At 37.2% G+C, this 14,201-nt stretch overlaps 1 protein-coding gene across 7 annotated transcripts in view; it reads right to left on the bottom strand.

Annotated features, from left to right (window-relative positions):
- The window catches only part of rerea (arginine-glutamic acid dipeptide (RE) repeats a), a 171,536-nt gene that overhangs the window by 28,287 nt on the left and 129,048 nt on the right, over positions 1–14,201 (bottom strand). For 5 of the 7 annotated variants that reach the window (XM_077720473.1, XM_077720483.1, XM_077720493.1 and 2 more), the window contains exons 5-10: positions 13,713–13,809; positions 12,722–12,826; positions 8,178–8,226; positions 6,975–7,099; positions 6,124–6,223; positions 5,133–5,231 (exon numbers count right to left, since the gene is read on the bottom strand). In XM_077720473.1, the coding sequence (XP_077576599.1) occupies positions 5,133–5,231; positions 6,124–6,223; positions 6,975–7,099; positions 8,178–8,226; positions 12,722–12,826; positions 13,713–13,809 (575 nt within the window). Of the gene's footprint in view, positions 1–5,132; positions 5,232–6,123; positions 6,224–6,974; positions 7,100–8,177; positions 8,227–11,327; positions 11,594–12,721; positions 12,827–13,712; positions 13,810–14,201 lie in introns of those variants that run through there. The other 2 variants (XM_077720509.1, XM_077720519.1) reach the window with 1 other exon arrangement.

The following is a 14,201-nucleotide window of genomic DNA, read 5'->3' as shown; positions in this document are numbered from 1 at the left end:
AATACTAGGTCTTTCTCGCTTATTGCCACTTCCTGCTTAATCGCACAATGCAATGCTGGAAGTCGTGAAACTGATTTAGAGTTTTAGTTTAACTTATTTAAAGAGGGATAGCATATATTAATGAACATACAGTAATACTTCGACAGACGTGTAGTTTGAGATATGAGTCAAGTTTAGAGCACTGGTGTCAAAGTGGCGGTCCGCGGGCCAAATCTGGTCCGGCGCATTATTTTGTGCGGCCCGGGAAAGTAAAATGATGAGTGCTGACTTTCTGTTTTGGGATAAAATTAAAATGAAGAGTATAGATGTATATTTAATTTCCTGATTTTCCCTTTTAAATACATAATTGTAATTTTTAAATCCATTTGATCTATTTTTAGTTAAAAAATCATTTTGTAAAATCTAAAAATATATTTTAAAAAAAAGTAAAATAAAGATTGTTTCAGATCTATAAAACGGAATATTAAATAATATAAATAATATATTATATTTCCTGATTTTCCTTTTAAATACATAATTGTAATTTTTAAATCAATTTTATCTGTGTTTAGTTCAAAAATCATTTTGTAAAATCTAAAAATATATTTAATAAAAAGCTAAAATAAAGATTGTTTTAGATCTATAAAACTGAATATTAAATAATATAAATAATATATTACATTTCCTGATTGTCCCCCTTTTTAAATCAATAATTGTCATTTTTTAATCATTTTTTTCGGTGTTTTTAGTTAAAAAAAATAAAATAAACATTGTTTTAGATCTATAAAAAATTCCAGTTCTTTTAATCCATTTATTAAATCTTAATATACAGTAATCCCTCGTTTATCGCTACTTCACTACTACAAAAGTGGACTTGATAGTCCAGAACGAATTGACCCTGAAACCCGAAATATGGAATGTATGTAAACGATAACATTAAAGTTTTTTGTTATAAACAGCAAGACGAGGAGGGTGGCTGGCACGAGTCTCCCCTCGGTTTCCTTTCCAGCTCAACGGAGTTGGCAAGCAGTTGGAAACATCCATCAAGTGAAGACAAGGGCGGAGGAGAGATAAGCCGTGGCTGGCTGGGGAATATAGACCTCCAAACCCACTGCAGTCGTTCATCTTGGTGACACGGTGACAGACTGCAAAAGTGCAGCCACTGCTGTTTGTTTACGTGGCCGTTAGCGGGATTGCTATGTGAAATTAGCTCAGACATGGGAAAACTGCGGCCCCACTAACGCCACCACTACCACTAAGACTACCACCACCACCACTATTACTACCACTAACGCCACCACCACCATCATTACTACTATCACTACAAAAGCTACTACTACTACTAAGACGACTACTACTATCACTACAAAAGCTACTACTAGTACTAAGACGACTACTACTATCACTACAAAAGCTACTACTACTACTACTACTACTACGACGACTACTACTATCACTACAAAAGCTACTACTACTAAGACTACTACTATCACTACAAAAGCTACTAGTACTAAGACTACTACTATCACTACAAAAGCTACTAGTACTAAGACTACTACTATCACTACAAAAGCTACTAGTACTAAGACTACTACTATCACTACAAAAGCTACTACTACTAAGACTACTACTATCACTACAAAAGCTACTACTTCTACTAAGACTACTACTATCACCACAACTCCTTCCACCACCCGTACTAATACTACTACCACCACTCGTGCTGATACTACTACCACCACTCGTACTAAGACTACTACCACAACTCGTACTAAGACTACTATCACCACTCATACTAAGACTACTATCACCACTACTAAGACTACTACCACAACTACTGAGGCTACTATCACCACTACTAAGACTACTACCACCACTACTGAGACTACTACCACCAATACTAAGACTACTACCACCACTACTTAGACTACTATCACCACTACTAAGACTACTACCACCACTACTTAGACTACTATCACCACTACTAAGACTACTACCACCAATACTAAGACGGCTACCAGCACTACTACTACCACTACCATTTCAAAGACTACTACCGCCACTACTACTACCACTACCATTTCAAAGACTACTACCACCGACACTACTACTACTACCACTACCATTTCAAAGACTACTACCACCACCACTACTACTACTACCACTACCATTTCAAAGACTACTACCACCACTACTACTACTACCACTACCATTTCAAAGACTACTACCACCACTACTACTACTACCACTACCATTTCAAAGACTACTACCACCACTACTACTACTACCACTACCATTATAAAGACTACTACCCCCACTACTACTACTACCACCACTACTACTACCACCACTACCAAGACTACTACCACCACCATCACTACTAACACCACTACCACTACTACTACCACCAATGTATTGAGCACTCATAGTACAGACTGTATTCATCTATTATTTCAAGAGTGGATTCCAGGATTAGGCTGCAGCAGCTCTTTCCCGTTTGATGCGCGCGAGTCAAAGCGGAGGGTGACGGGTGACCTTGAGTCAGGCCAACGCAATCATTCCGGCAGCGCTGGCTGTCACAAGCGTTCACGTCTCTCATACATACAGTGAGGGGCTCCGAAGGGGGCGGGGCAAGAGCAGAAGCAGACAGAGATAATGAAGCTCCACCTGGAGAAACCACAGCACGGTGGTGACAAAGTGATGGCTCGGGGGCTAGATTCGGACCGCTACGTGTTTTTTTGGGGCCCGCAAAATTAAAGCGTGTCGACTTGATGGTTTAGAAATTAGATTTAAGATTGAAAAGTTTTCCCTTAAGAAAATGAATTCACATTTATTTCATTTAAAAAAATATATGTATTTAATTTGATTATATTAAAAAATAATACATTCTTAAAGGCTGAAAATAAAAAATACTAATATATCAATTTTTCCACTTATTTATATTAAGTTAATAAAAAAATAAAATATTTTTTTAAAACCATCAATGGTTTAAAAATAAAAATATTTTAATAAATATAGCTGAAAATATTTACTTTTTTCTCATTTTAGTGTTTAATATTTACCTTCCCTCCTTTTAATTAAATTTAAAAAATATATTTGAACATGCACAGTGTTTTTTCCTATTTCTTTCTAAACCAAAATTATTTTTAAACTATTAAAAAATTAAAATAAAACAGATGCTTACTCTTCTCATTTTAGTGTTTAATATTTACTTATATGTTTTCCTTTGTATTTAAAAAAAGAAAATAAATATTAATTTATAACATTAATATATTCCTTTTTTGATGAAATTGTAAATTAATAAAACAAAAAAAAAAGCAAAAAAATGTGCATTTAACAAATCTTAATTTCTACAAATAATCAATTATAAAACCCTTCAAATAATTAGCCGATTTATTTTGGCATCCTAACTGAAACTGATTAAAAAAAGACCCTTCACAAAGAATGTATTCCACTTGAGTAATAAGCAGCGAGTGACACGGGCCGTCCCCCCCCTTGTCCGCCATTTTCCGACTGGATTGAAATGGCGGATAAGATTACATGCGCTCTCCAGACTTCCGCCCTTAAGATTTATTCGCTGAGCGATAAAGCGGATGCAGCTGCTTTGGAGGCCAGAACAAGCCGTAAAGTGTTTTCCCTGATGTTTCCTTTCGGGAGACTCGCCTAAAAACGCAACTTCAGCCTCAACATACTCTCAACGGCTCCCTCTACAGGCATCTACTTGCCTCTGTCAATTTAGGTCGAGTATACAGTCATACCTCTACTTACGAATGCTTACTGACATGTCGAGGTACCACTGTACAGTGCTACCTCTACTTACAAATTTCTCGACATACAAATTTCTCGACATACAAATTTCTCTACTCACAAAATTCTCTACTCACAAAATTCTCTACTCACAAAATTCTCTACTCACAAAATTCTCTACTTACAAAATTCTCTACTTACAAAATTCTCTACTTACAAAATTCTCTACTTACAAAATTCTCTACTTACAAAATTCTCTACTTACAAAATTCTCTACTTACAAAATTCTCTACTTACAAAATTCTCTACTTACAAAATTCTCTACTTACAAAATTCTCTACTTACAAAATTCTCTACTTACAAAATTCTCTACTTACAAAATTTTCTACTTACAAAATTCTCTACTTAAGTATGTAAAATGTGGCTCTACTTACAAATATTACAAGTAGCCTTTCCAGTGCAGTGGTACCTCGAGATATGAGCTTAATTTGTTCCGGGGACACAGCTCTTATGTTGATTTACTCGTAACTCAAATGAAATTTTCCCATAGAAATGAACTAAAAACTAATTATTTGGTTCCAACCCTCTGAAAAATACAGTAAAAACAGAATATTGGATTGGAAAAACAGAATATTGGATTGGAAAAACATTTTGATTTGTTCTAATTCGACATCAATTAACAAAGTAACAAATACTAGTGGTTTAATAGTACTAAAATGTGTTTAATAGTACTAAAATTAGAGACAGACTTTTTGCACGGCAACACGCTCATAACATAAACAAATTTAAATGAACTTGGATTACGATGTAGAAACACTCAAAAATAAATTTAATCTAACCTTACACTAAATTTAACTATAATTTTGTTTATAATTTTGTTTGAAATTGTGATACATTTCTTGACTCTATTAGCCCCGCCTCCACCCTGACTTTCAGATGCAACCTATCTGGGTTATTTGCTTTTGTCTTCCCTTCAAAATATTCACAAAATGATGTACACAAATGTCCTCACAATAGGATAACGCACAACCACTTGCCAACAAGAAGTAGTATATATACTCCTCTCGTATTTGCGAACAAGCTCCGCCATTCTACACTGACTAATGGGAAAAAAACTGAAAAAAATGCAAAGCTCCGCCCAGTGCTCGTAGAGACATTACAAAAGAAAAGACAGTGGCCATGATGTTCTTATGAGCAGTCTCTGCTGTCTGCTCATATATCAAAATTAGTCTTGTATCTCAAGACAAATATTTGCTCAAAATTGTACTCGTATCTCAAAATGCTCGGATGTCGGGGCACTCATATGTCGAGGTACCACTGTATTGACGAATGCTATCAGTCATACCTCTACTTATGAAATGAATAAATTCCCAGCTTGTGTATGCAAATGAAGAGTGTGCTCTTACCACTTCATCTTCAGACCAGCACTTCTCGATCAACTTTGGTACCGGCTTCTTCACCAGCCTTTGGAGAGCTTTGCCCGCGTCGTAGCTGCTCTCGTGGAGCTGGGGGGGAGGAGTTAAATAAATTTTAAAAATAAACATGCCTCAGTCACCCGGCTGCCTCGTATCTCAAAATATGTCTCGTATCTCAAGGCAAACATTTGATCCAAAGTGTACTCGTATCTCAAGGCAAACATCTCATCCGAATTGTACTTGTATCTCAAGGCAAACATTTCATCCGAATTGTACTTGTATCTCAAGGCAAACATCTGATCAGAAGTGTACTTGTATCTCAAGGCAAACATTTGATCAAAGTTGTACTCGTATGTCAAGGCAAATATTTGATTTGAGTTGTGCTCGTATTTCAAGGCAAACATCTGATCAGAATTGTACTCATATCTCAAGGCAAACATTTGATCCGCATTGTACTTATATCTCAAGGCAAACATTTGATCCGCATTGTACTTATATCTCAAGGCAAACATTTGATCCGAAATGTGCTCTTATCTCAAGGCAAACACTTGATTAGAATTTCACTCATATCTTTGCTCAGAAGTGTAATCGTAACTCAAGGCAAACACTTGATCAGAATCGTACTCGTATCTCAAGGCAAACATCTGATCAGAAGTGCACTCATATCTTAAGGCTAACATTTGCTCAGAATTGTACTCGTATCTCGAGGCGAACATTTGATCAAAATTCTTTTCGTGTCTCAAGGCAAACATCTGATCCGATTTTTACTCCTATCTCAAGCCAAACATTTGATGATAATTGTACTCGTATCTCAAATGTCTCGTATGTTGGGGCACTCAAATGTCAAGGTATTACTGTATCAATAAAATGGTACATTATGGGAGGAGCTCTCGAAATGAGCCTTCGGGAAGCCGCTATGCTAGCTCCCGGACTACGTATATATTGATTGTCAATATAGTGATTAAGAAAGGTTTGTCCTTACTGTATTGAGTGCGTTTAATGTAGTGTCGTCTCGAGAGGCCGCTAAACACCCGTCCTCCGTCGATCCTCCATCGCACATCCCCGCAAAGGCGGCCATGCTCCTGTGGATGCAGCGTGGTTGTCAACATGAGAACGGCGACCGCTCTCTCGGGAAAAAATGATGCTAAGGTTGGATTAGGTCATTCCATTCCAATGAATCTCGATGCTACAGTTTAAGATGATGAAAAAACTCAGTTCTTGGGTCGAGGGTTCGATCCCAGGTAATTGGCTACCTCCTGATTGAATGTTCCACGTCACCTGGGATAGGCTCCAGCACCCCCAGCGACCCTTTTTAGGATAAGCGTTTAACTTTTATTGGGACATTTTCTCCAGTTTTAGAGTAAACTGCTCACTTTAAATGCAAAATGTCAAATATGAAAACAAAATATAACATTTTAAACAGTATATAGCACACAATAACAGTTATTTAAAAATAACATTAGCTTAGCATTCCAGCTGTTCACTTAAAATGCAAGATTTGAAATATAAAAACAAATTAAATGGTAAATAGCACTCAATAACAAACTGTTATTTTCAAAAATGCCAGGGCATAACATTAGCTTAGCATATTGCCCCTAGCTATGATTGGTTGTGCCCTGTGATCAGGGTGTCAGCAGTTAACTGGGATAAACTCCAGCACCCCCCGCGACCCTTATGAAGATAAACGACTAAGAAAATGTGCAAAACTTTAACCCCTAACCTTAAAAAATGTCATCATGTGAACCAGTTTCTGCTTTTAATGTCCAAATTTGGACTCATTTTGAAATGTGATAGCGCTGCTATATGCTAGCTACTTGTGCTAATAATATTCACCTTGCGGCTCTGAGGTACATGAGAAGGTCACAGTCGTTGACTCCGGGCATCCAGACCAGCTCTTCGTTTTCAGTCACCGCCTGGCCGCCCGAGGAAGGGAAAGGCTGGAGCACCGGAAGCTTTGCCTAATTAGGTCCGGGGGAGACGGAGTCAGACAGATGGTGTCACGCTACAAATAGCTTACTAGCTCGGAGAAAAGATCAACTTTCTCAACCTGTCGTCAAACATTCGCTACGGGCGACAGGTTTCTGAAATGTCCTTTTTAGGCTACCCGATATAACTCATGATTTGGTGTTAGCATTTATGCTGTTAGCATTTTTGGTGTTAGCCTTTTTGGTGTACGTTATGCTAGCTGAATTTCTAACCAAAACATGCTAACACCAAAAATACTAACCCCAAAAATGCTAACAACAAAAATACTAACACCAAAAAATGCTAAACCCAAAAATGCTAACACCAAAAATGCTAACACCAAAAATGCTGACACCAAAAATGCTAACACCAAAAATGCTAACACCAAAAATGCTAACACCAAAAATGCTGACACCAAAAATGCTAACCGTTAGTATTTTTGGTGTTAGCATTTTTTGGTGTTAGTATTTCTGGTGTTAGTATTTTTGGTGTATTTTTGGTGTTAGTATTTTTGAAGTTAGCATTTTTTGTGTTAGCATTTTCGGTGTTAGCATTTTTGGTGTTAGCATTTTTGGTGTTAGCATTTTTGGTGTTAGCATTTTTGGTGTTAGCATTTTTGGTGTTAGCATTTTTGGTGTTAGCATTTTTGGTGTTAGCATTTTTGGTGTTAGTATTTTTGAAGTTAGTATTTTGAAGTTAGTATTTTTGAAGTTAGCATTTTTGAAGTTAGCATTTTTTGTGTTAGCATTTTTGGTGTTAGCATTTTTTGTGTTAGCATTTTATGTGTTGGTATTTTTTGTGTTGGTATTTTTTGGTGTTAGTATTTTTGGTGTTAGAATTTTTTGTGTTAGCATTTTTTGGTTAGCAAATTCAGCTAGCATAACGGAGAGTAATCGCTACCATTAGCGAACATGTAAATATTCATTTTCTATACATTACATGTCTAATTAAGATAGTAATAATAATTCGAGTACATTGAAAAAAGGAAAATACTGAAGAATTATTGTTTTTACGGTAAAATGACGGGTTGGATGTTTGAATTGTAAAATGTCAATGCGGGTGAGAACTTACTTGGTGACTGGGGCCCACCCGGATTTCCCCCTGAGTGCTGTTTAGCCGCCTGTGGAGACAAAAAAGCAAGATTTATTTGATAACAGTACATATTGTACATATATATCATATATACCATACTTTATACAGTGGGTTCAAAAAGTCTCCCTTCCGCGAAATACGCCTATTTTTAGTACTATTAAACCACCAGTTATTTGTTACTTTGTTATTAGATGGCGAATTAGAACAAATAAAAATGTTTTTCCAGTCCAATATCCTGTTTTTACAGTTTTTTTAGAGGGTTGGAACCAATTAATTAGTTTTTAGTTCATTTCTATGGGAAACGTTCATTTGAGTTATGAGTAAATCGACATATAAGCTCAGTTGTATTGCACTCGTATCCCAAAGCAAACATTTGATCTGCATTGTACTCGTATCTCAAGGCAAACATTTGATCCGAAATATGCTCGTATCTCGAGGCAAACACTTTATCAGAATTTTATACATATTTTAGTTCTATTAAAGCACTTGTTAATTCTAACTATGTTAATAGATGGCGAATTAGAACAAATAAAAATGTTTTTCCAATCCAATATCCACGTTTTGGGTGTTTTTTGAGAGGGTTGGAACCAATTAATTCGTTTTTAGTTCATTTCTATGGGAAACATTCATTTGAGTTACGACTAAATCAACATAACAGCTCATTCCCGGAACAAATTAAACTCGTATCTCAAGGCAAACATCTGATTGGGAATTGTACTCGTATCTCAAAGCAAACATCTGATCGGAATTGTACTCGTAACTTGAGGCAAAAATCTGATCGGAATTGTACTCGTAACTTGAGGCAAAAATCTGATCGGAATTGTACTCGTATCTCAGGGTAAACATTTGATCCGCATTGTACTCATATCTCAAGGCAAACATTTGATCCAAAATATGCTCGTATCTCGAGGCAAACATTTGATCAGAATTTTAAACACATTTTAGTACTATTAAACCACTACTTATTTGTTACTTCATTAATAGATGGTGAATTAGAACAAATAAAAATGTTTTTTTCAATCCAATATCCTGTTAGCTTGAGTTACGAGTAAATCAACATAAGAACTCAGTCCCGGGACAAATTAAGCTCATATCTCAAGGTACCACTGTAATGAAAAAAAAAATATATAAAACTCTCACTGGGCTGTTTAAATATTTGACCTTACAGGTTTCTTACTCATATAAACCCAATGAAAGAGCCACATGTGGCTCCCGAGCCATTAAATTTCCTACCGTTGTTGCTCTAATAGAAAAGCAATGCTACCGGGTACAAACGTTGGTCGCCATAGCGACTGCCCTTTAATAATAGTGTTCTGAATCTCCAGCTGCAGCGGATTAAAGAAAATGACAAGCCATTCCTTCTGAAAAGCCTTTCCCCGCGGTTGCCCCGGGCAACGGCGCTGATTTTCATAGAGTCGTGAGCAGGGCAGCCCAGAATGTGTCAGTGTGATTTGCACCACGAGAAAGCTAACACTCCATCACGGAGGCCCGACTGAAACACGAGAGGCTCGTTTGGTCCCTTTATAGTCCAGAAAGCTTCAAATTTTACCAGACAGATTCTTGCTAGACTCACTTGGCGGCCATCTTTTTTTTTTTTTTTAAAGAGGAAATAAGAAACGGTAACAAGCCCCGCCAAAATAATTGCTGTTGAGACTTCAGGTTCAGAATAAAAAATGGACGACAAGATTTTTTTTGTGGTTGATTGTTGCCAGATAAAAACGTGGAATTTCAAACAGGTTCTTTTTTGGATGGCGGAGCTCTATTTGGATTTTTTTGAATATTTTTTATGGATTAAAGACGTTATAGAAATAATAAAAATCCGTATTTTAGCTGTTGTGATTAAATTATGTTTGTTTACAAGCAGTCATATTTTTTGTATTTGTGTGTTTTTTAAAATATATTTTTCTGGTAACATAGTTGAAATAAATTAACAAATTATCAAATAAACACAATCTAGGTAAGAAATAACTGTCTAAAAATAGACTTATCAATAACCCAATTTACTTTAATTCACGAGTATGCATGTAATAAAATAAATAACTAAGGTAGATCAGGATATTTATCTGTCAGATTAGCATGCCCGTAGCAATTTCCTACTTATTAAATAAAAAATAAGTACAATAAACAACCAATTTGGCTTAGACTGAACTGACTGCATTTCTTAAAATTCTGTGGCTGTCAACTTTTCATTATTATACTGCTATTGTATTATTATATTTATATGTCTAATCCCATAAACATGCATGCTAGGCTAGCTGGTTTCACACTAGCTTTGATTGGTTGTCCTTTGTCTCCCTGTGCCCTGTGATTGGCTAGCCTGGTGACCGTAGTTAGCTAGGATAGACTCAAGCACCCCCAGAATATTTTTTTCCACTACCTTATTGATTTTGTCATGTTTTTAATTAACACCAACCTGCCCAAGGGACTAAAGACGGAAATTAGTGTTTGGTTATAATCTTCCATATTTACATGATTATATTCATTAATGTGTGTTGTACTCATAAACGGGTCACAAAATTATTCATTAAAAACATGCTTGTTCAGATTAAAGCACGTTTTAAAAGTTTAAAATGCCCTCGTCGCTAATTAGCTAAAAAGGGAAAATGTGTAAGCTATTTTTCCAAAACTAGCTTAGCACAACACTGTTTTTTTTTTTTACTTCCGGAAAAAAAAATCTGGCAACAAAAGCCCGACGGTCACGTCTCGAACACGATTGCCCTTACTCGTAATCAACCATAGCCCCGCCCCATTATCAATTCCAACCAATAGCAGAGAGAGCATGTGGAGCACTGACATAATTACAGCAGAGTAAAAACAAGAGGAGAGCCGGGGTTGCGAGACACGGCGCGACGGCATTCGAACGCCTATAAACAGGCGTCGGGGAAGCGGCGAGCTTTCATCCGCAACCCCCTTAAGCACCACGACATCCCATAGTAAACAGAAACTACAAAATGGAGCCCCCTCTCGCTAGCTCCTCACGTCTTCGTCGACGGCTAAACGCGTTAGCATTTTAGCTATCTCGCTCCGCCACGGTTCGTTTAACGGGAAGCCTCCCCTGTGACAGCCGAGGAAAGGCACCGCAAAAGCGGCTAGAATTGCTCCTTCCCTCGCTAACTCGGTTCCACCTACCTCCGGCGGCTGAATAAGTCGTCCGTGTCCGACATGGAGCCCTCTTAAGCGGGTGTCGCTATGTCTGAACAACGCCGCCACCCCTACCCCGTCTGTCGCGAGCCGTCGTGGGTGCTAAAAAAAAGAAATGGAGAGACGTACGCCGACCGACTCGGTGGCGTGACCTCCGCCGTCTGCTCGCCTCGCCTCGCCGTTTACGGGGAAGACACTGAGCATGTGCCGCGACCCCTCGGCGGAGAGCGGCCAACCAGAGGCGCAGACACACGCACGCACGAGACGGAAATCGTTGCCCCTCTCCACCCGCGAGCCACGACCCCCCCCCCGCGCGTGTCTGCGCCATCATAAACACGGGTGCAATTGCGAGGCGACTGCGCGCTCGGAATACCAAACGAGGTGGAAAAAAACGGGGTTTGGATGGATACAATGTCGCCATTTTGTAACCATCCCTATGCAATGATTTAATAAGCTCTTATTAATCGATAATACTAGATTATAATAATTAATAGTAGTGACTATCTTCCTCAGAGGGGCATCTACTCGTAAAGTCCACCAGATGGCGCTAGTGTCTACCGTCAACCGCTCTGTATAAACAAATTCCCAATAACATTTTGGAAATTGCTAGGATGAATATGTATGATGGACTGTAATAATTAAGTATCTTCCCCAGAACGTCCAGTAGAGGGCGTAGTTGTCTACAATCAATGATACTGCACAAACAAATTCACATCGATATTTTTGAAATTGTCTGAATATGTAAACTGGACTGTAATAATTAAAAGTAATACTTTCCCACAAATTCCAGCAGATGGCTCCATAGAGTTAACATTTCTACACAAATTCCCAACATTTTGGAAATTAATAATGTTGGACTGTAATAATAAAAATACACGTTTCCTCAAAATGACCAGCAGAGGGCGCCCTTATGTACAGTAAACCTTTCCACGCAAATTCCCAATAACATTTTGGAAATTGCATCAATGAATTTGTATGCTGGACTCTTAATAATTCATAGTAACGCTCTTCCTCAGAGAGTCGAACAGGGGGCGCCATTCTCTACAGTCAAGCGTACTACCACATTTGTATCAAAACAAAAGCACTCATAAAAATGGAGCAAGCCACTAAAGAATGTCCAAAAAATTGACATTTCAGCCCAAAATTGCATTAAAAAACCCGTGCAAATAAAAAAACATTAAATAATAAAATAAAATTTACCAAAAACAGTCCAATCCACAAAAAAAGTTGCAAAACAATAAGGTAACTTAATAAATTCTAATTACTAAGACTCTGTTACCCCAAAAATAGACTGGTCATGAACTATCAAAAACTATGGCACTATCATATTATATCATAAAAAAACTGTATGTGGGTAGATATTAAAATGAAATTGTCCTTACCTGGTCTCCGGGTTGTAACCCAGGATATAGAAAAAGGAGTCGATTCGGGCTTTGAACTCCCGGGCAGCAAAAATATCGGAGAAATGCGAAATGTTGCATTTCCCCCTGTGGAAGAATAAACAAAAAATTAGAAAAATATTATTCAAAATGAGGTCTTCTTATAAAGGAACTTAATAATGTCATCTCTCGCCATTGTGAATAAATTATCACTCTCTACCAAACAAATGTTGCAATATAAACAAAAGACGGACATTTTACTGGACTTTTTTCGACCTTGAAAGTCCAAAAAGTTTTTATTTTTCAAGAAAAAAATAGTCATTTCTTATTTAGTGTGATTTATGGGTGTATGTTAAGATTCTCACGCTACGTTTGTCAAAACCGTGTAACGTAGAGAGTTGAATTTTTTTATGGTTGTCAGAAATGGCTGTCAGATGCTAATAGACTGATTGGATTTCAATTTCTTCACCTTCTCTATGTGTTATCATTTTTTAATAAAGCAACAATTGCCTTTTGGTTCTAAACAAGCAGGTCATAAATATAGGAATGAGCTCAGAAAGCTAATTTTGCTATATTAGGACGGTATAGAGTGCAATTTTCCAGTAGCATAAATCATCCAGTAAACAGGTGTCAAAGTGGCGGCCCGGGGGCCAAATCTGGCCCGCTGCATCATTTTATGTGGCCCGAGAAAGTAAATCATAAGTGCCGACTTTCTGTTTTAGGATCTAATTAAAACGAATAGTATAGATGTGTATTAAATGTTCTGATTTTCCCCCTTTAAATCAAAAATTGTAATTTTTTAATACATTTTTTGTGTTTTTAGTTCAAAAATAATTTTGTAAAATATAAAAATATTTTTAAAAAAAATCTAAAATAAACTTTGTTTTAGATCTATAAAAAAACCTGAATATTCAGGGCTTTTTAATCCAGTTAATTTAATCCATTTATAAAAAACAAATCGAAATATTATATCTAAAATGGGTTGCTAGCTTACCTGAGAGCAGCAGCGTGATAAGTGTCCACATAATCCGATATGAAGAGTTCTCGACTCCTAACCACTGGGTCTGTAATCACCAGCTCACGTCCGGAATCTAAAAAAAAAAATGGAAAAGACCACCACAATAGATGTGAAAAGACCCTCAAGGACAAACTGGTGGATGTGGTCACATGATCAGCACAGAAAACGAAGCGCTACATTGACAAATGGCTCGAATTGTTGTGACAAGCCCAGACCACAATATACCCGCGGCCTTGGAACATTAATCCTAATAATCCAGGCACGCTTTGACATTTTTACTGGATAAATACACACTGTCGGAGTCTAACCGTCAACCCCGCTTTTGTCAGAATTGGGTTTGTTTATGTATTTGACCTCAGGATTTAGGCCACGCCAAACGTATATATTTTTAGAGGCGTTTTGGGAACTGAGAGCAGCTTAGTGCACATACAGGATATGTCAACAACATAGTGTACACATTACCTT

Source organism: Stigmatopora nigra, chromosome 1 (assembly GCF_051989575.1).
Source record: "Stigmatopora nigra isolate UIUO_SnigA chromosome 1, RoL_Snig_1.1, whole genome shotgun sequence".
Lineage (NCBI taxonomy): Eukaryota > Metazoa > Chordata > Actinopteri > Syngnathiformes > Syngnathidae > Stigmatopora > Stigmatopora nigra.
This window is presented reverse-complemented; position numbering and strand designations above follow the sequence as displayed.